We start from the raw sequence: 4,934 nt of genomic DNA, 5'->3' as shown, positions 1-4,934 counted from the left end.
CTCCCATCACACTGGCCACCAGGGTCCTATTGTAGGTATTACTCAGTTTGGGTGACTGTCACTGGAAACTTTTTTGGAACCCTACACTGTACAGTCACCACCTGACTCCTCCCCAAATCACCCAGTATCACTGTTCTGTATGATGGGGTCTCTGGGAAGTAAAGGGAGAGGAAGCATGCCATAGCCCACTTCTGACCAATTATTTCCTAAGCCTTTCTGGAGAGGAACCTCCATTTCAATGACCTGTAAGGGTCATTTCAGCACTTGCAAGTCATCTGTCTCCAGGGAGTCACCTTAGGTAGAAACGTTTGATCTCATTCACCTCTCAGAGTACTTTGACCCTGTATAGCTGAAGGTTACTCTTGCCCGAGATGGACAGTGTTACTTAACAGGATGCATTTTCTAACAACATGAATGACATGAAGAGTAACCGAGAACTGTACCTACAGTACTCAGCCGTGGCCCCCAAGCTGCTGGCCCAGATTTCCAAACTCCTCGTGATCTGCCGGAACTCAGGCATCCATGTACCCAAGGGCATCAGAAACATTTTTGAGTTCACTTGGGAGGAGCTCATCACCGATCCCATGATACCCACTGCATCTGACATCTTAGGCCTGGACATCAGTTTGGGACCACCACCTACACTTGTGGAATTGACCCCTGTGCAGCCCCCCTCCCAGAAGAAACCACCACCACCAGGACCACCTCCTCAGTTACTCTCAATGTGCTTTGGTGCCGCCAAGCGTTCCACCCCCTCCCCTACCCAGATGCATGCAATGACCGCCGGCCGGGAGACCTTGCACAGATTTCAGCGGCAGTCCATCCACCTGCTGACAGAACTTCTCACCCTGAAGATGAAGGCCATGGTGGAGTCTGTATCGGGTAAGGCTGGCTCAACAGATACTGGAAGCTTCTGGTCCAGAAGTGGTCTGTGCATGTGTGTGCCCACCATATCCACTCTGACAGGTGTGTTAAGATGAGCAGCAAATAGGTAGCAGTTGTGGAGATGTTTTTGGAATTTCATTCCTTCCTAAGAATTAAATTCACTCTCAAGAACCATCCTCTCATCCATCTTTCTTCTCCCACTTGTTCTTCCATTCTTCCAACTTTGGAGAACCCAGATTGGAAGGTCCTCATTTTCTGGGGCTACCTTAAATACCATCAGGTGGGTGGCTTTAAATAACAGAAATGTATTGTCTCCAAGTGGAATTCAGAACATTGGTAGGGTCGTGATCTCTGTCAACTCTAGGGGAAGATCCTTCCTTGTCTCTTTCAGAGCCTGGTAGCCTGGTGTATTTCCTGGTTTTCCTTGGTTCATAGATGCATCTTCCTATAACAGCTCCTCCTGTGTGAACTCTGTCTCCCTTTTAAGAAGGAAGAGATTAGGACCTGCCCTCTTCTGTTGCGATCTCATGAAGTGTTGACATCTTCAAAGAAGACCTTATATCACAGCAAGACCGTGTTCATCGGTACATGGGTTGAGGAGCACAGGGCAATCCATAAAAGCAGTTAAGAGGAGTATGAGGTCAGAGACACTGAGTGGGGAGTTGGTGGTAATTATTCAGAGGAACAGACACAGCACCAGAAGGTGAAGAATGGAGGTGTGTGACTCAGGAGGATCTATTGGTAGGTAGCAAGGCAAAAGCCCAGTTGACCCAGAACCAGATAGCGTCCAAGATGAGAATGTCATCCCAGGACCTAGAGCAGCATCAGTAAGTAAGCCTTCTCAATGCTGTATTATTTTAGCTAGTTGTGGTGTGGCGCTGTAGGATAAGCACTGGACTGCTAACCTCAAGGTCGGCAGTTCAAACCCACCAGCCATTCTCTGTAAACACTATAAAGGGTTGCTATGAGTCAGAACTGACTAGACAGCACACAACAACAATAAGAAGAACTCTGGTGGTGTCATTGTTAAAGCACTCAGCTGCTAACCAAAAGGTCAGTAGTTCAAACTCACCAACAGTTCTACAAGAGAGAGATGTGGCAGTCTGCTTCCTTTAAGGTTTATAGCCTTGGAAACCCTATGGGGCAGTTCTATTCTCCTATAGGGTTGCTGTGAGTCAGAGTTGACCCATGGCAATGGGTACAGGCTTATGGCTAGAATCCTGGTGCAGCACTGTAGGATAAAGCACCTGATCGCAAGGTCAGCAGTTCAAACTCACCAGTTGCTCCTTGGAAACCCTATACAGGGTTGCTATGGGTCAGAACCAACACAATGGCACTTAACAACAACAGCAGCAGGCCTATGGGTAGAAATAGAGAAGGGGAAATAGGTAAGGGAACAGAGAGCAAAGGGCCCCTGACAGGTCTTGAGAGCTTGAGAGTTTGAGACCCCTTTCATTAGGAGTCCCTACAAACTTGCTTACTCAGGGAATACATCTTCCTCTACACTATATCCTGGGCCATTTAAGGAGGTACTTGTCTACAAGCACCAATCCTATACTTGGAGGAAAATGTGTTGCCTCTGATGATTCCTTTAGTAGGTGCCAACCCCCTGGATGTCACAAGACGCTTTGTGGAGGCCAGCCAACTGCTCCATCTCAACGCCAAGGAGATGGCCTTTGACTACTTGGTCAACACAATCGGGAGAAGTGGTGGACAGTTGGGGAAAGGTGGGTACCTGAGTGTCAGCCCTTAGGTAAAAACACAAAACAACACCAAAAAGAATGCCACAAAAGGTAATTCCCCAGCACAAAAGTCTGACATTTCCAAGAATTGAAGTAGCTATGGAGCAGTGGAGGCTCTCAAGCACTACAGGGCATTGGTGCTGTTGCTGTGGAACACAATTCAGTAGTTTTTGTTCTACGCAAGATATTTACCCCTTACCACTCAACAGTTTCTCTTCCCGTCACTCTTTCGAGCTGTGCTTCTCAAACTACCAGTGATGAAGAACAGGTTTTTTACATTTCCAAACTGTTGTGGACCTATCCTTTTAAAAATACAATAACAATACCAGAACAATGTCAAATTGCTTACAAATGTTTCTAAACGCTTATTTTCAATTTTTGTATATAGCTTTCTATCTTAGCTTAGTGTCTTTCTTGGTGTCTCCCTGATGGTTACACATTAAACATGTAATAATAATATACAAGAAGTATTGGCGTGGTGCTGTAGGATAAGCACTGGGCCACAAGGTCTGTTTGAACCACAAGGTTGTCAGTTCAAACCTACCTCGGAAACCCTATAGAGTTGCTATGAGTCAGAACTCACTTGATGGCACTTAACAACAACAAATAACATACACATACAGTGAAAATGAATTGCATAGGAAAGTTACAAAATCTTGGGGGAAACGTAGGATTTCATGAGGGCACTGACATTGTACCTGAGGAGCCTCTGTCGGTGATGTAGCATGAGGAGGTGGCTGCTAAGAAGGGAACGTCATCTAGATTAACAACTCTGTGGAGAAAAAAGAATGTTTTATGTACCAAAGAGTTAACACTGAACACTGATAAAGCCCTTGAATGTTTTTGAAAGGACAAACCTGAAGGAACTTAATATGTTTTGTTGCGCTGTCATACAGTCATTAAACAAAAATCACATATTCTCAAAAAAATGACAGTCTTTATTTCTTACGCGAATTGGCATGCACTTAAAATATAAACCAAGTTTTGTTAACTTCAAGATAAGATTTACTTACTTTTATAATTTTTGTGTCTTTCACTAAGATAAAAATAAAGTTTTCCTAACTTATTTACCAAGAAGTTGAGGTCTCTGCTCTAGGGGACTTTACTCTAGGCAAATCCTCTATTTATGATCCACTTATTTATTCAAGCAGTTTTCAGTATACACACAATTCTGAGCCTTGCTTTCCACTTCATCATCTGGAGAGCCATCTCATTTGGGGACAACAGCTTGGCAGCCTAGTGTGTGAAAGCCAGAGTGGGATGGAAGCTGTAATGGCAGGCCTGGTCCATTAGCCTGGTCCTTGGATTTGCACCTAGTCCTTCCCTACCTAAACATTGTTTTGTCCCCTTTAAGAGGAAAATGGTGGCACTCCACCTCATAAAAAATATTTCAACATTCTTGTACAGACTTTTGTAGATAGTGTAAACAGTTACGGTGCTTGACTGCTAACTGAAAATTGGAGATTTTTCAGAGGTGCCTCAGTAAATAAAGGTCTGGTGATCTAACTTTATGATGTCTTTGCCTGGTTTTAGTATCAGGGTAGTGATGGTTTCATAAAATGAGTTACGGAGTATTCCTTCTTTGTCTATGCTTTTGAAGTGTAGGAATAGAATTGGTGTCAACTTGTCTCTGAATGCTTTCTAAAATTTCCCATTGAAACCATCTGGTCCTGGGCTTTTTTTCTTACTGGCTGTTTTTAGATGCTATCTTCAATGTTTTCTTTTGTAATGAATCTGTTTATATTTTCTATCTCTATTTGTGTTAGTTTAAGGAGATAGTATATTTCTAAGAATTTACCTGTTTTATCTAGGTTTTCAAATTTGCTGGAGTACAATTGTTTCATAGTATGAAAAAATTCTGTTACGATCCTCTCTATCTCTGTTATGATGTCTCCAGTTTTATGTCTTATTTTGATTTTTGCCTCTTCTCATTTTTTCTTTTGTCAGTCCAGCCAAGGGACCTTTCAAAGGACGGGCTTGTGGTTTTAGTGATTCTCTCTATTGGTTTTCTTTTTTTCTATTTCTTGAACTTCTGCTCTTATCTTTATTATTCCTTTCTTCTGGTAGAGCTGGGGTCTTATTTTACTCTTCCTTTTCTGTTTGTTCGAGTTGTCCACGACTGTTATTGATACATAGGATCTTTCTCTTTTTTAATGTTGTTGTTGTTGTTGTCAGGTGCCGTCGAGTCGGAACCAACTCATAGCGACCCCATGCACAGCAGAATGAAACAATGTCCGATCCTGGGCCAACCTCACTACCGCTGCAACACTTGAGTCCATCAATGATGCCACCTGGCCAATCCATCTC

The 4,934-nt window shown here is 43.3% G+C and overlaps 1 protein-coding gene across 1 annotated transcript in view; it reads left to right on the top strand.

The window, feature by feature from the left end:
* Nucleotides 1-410: 410 nt before the first annotated feature.
* LOC102813064 (chromosome unknown open reading frame, human C3orf20) overlaps nucleotides 411-4,934 on the top strand; it is a 148,315-nt gene continuing 143,791 nt past the window's right edge. Inside the window, exons 1-2 of the mRNA XM_006868687.1 lie at nucleotides 411-882; nucleotides 2,481-2,612. Coding sequence (XP_006868749.1) covers nucleotides 411-882; nucleotides 2,481-2,612 — 604 coding nt within the window. The remainder of the gene's footprint in view (nucleotides 883-2,480; nucleotides 2,613-4,934) is intronic.

Source organism: Chrysochloris asiatica, unplaced genomic scaffold, assembly GCF_000296735.1.
Source record: "Chrysochloris asiatica unplaced genomic scaffold, ChrAsi1.0 scaffold00121, whole genome shotgun sequence".
Lineage (NCBI taxonomy): Eukaryota > Metazoa > Chordata > Mammalia > Afrosoricida > Chrysochloridae > Chrysochloris > Chrysochloris asiatica.
This window is presented reverse-complemented; position numbering and strand designations above follow the sequence as displayed.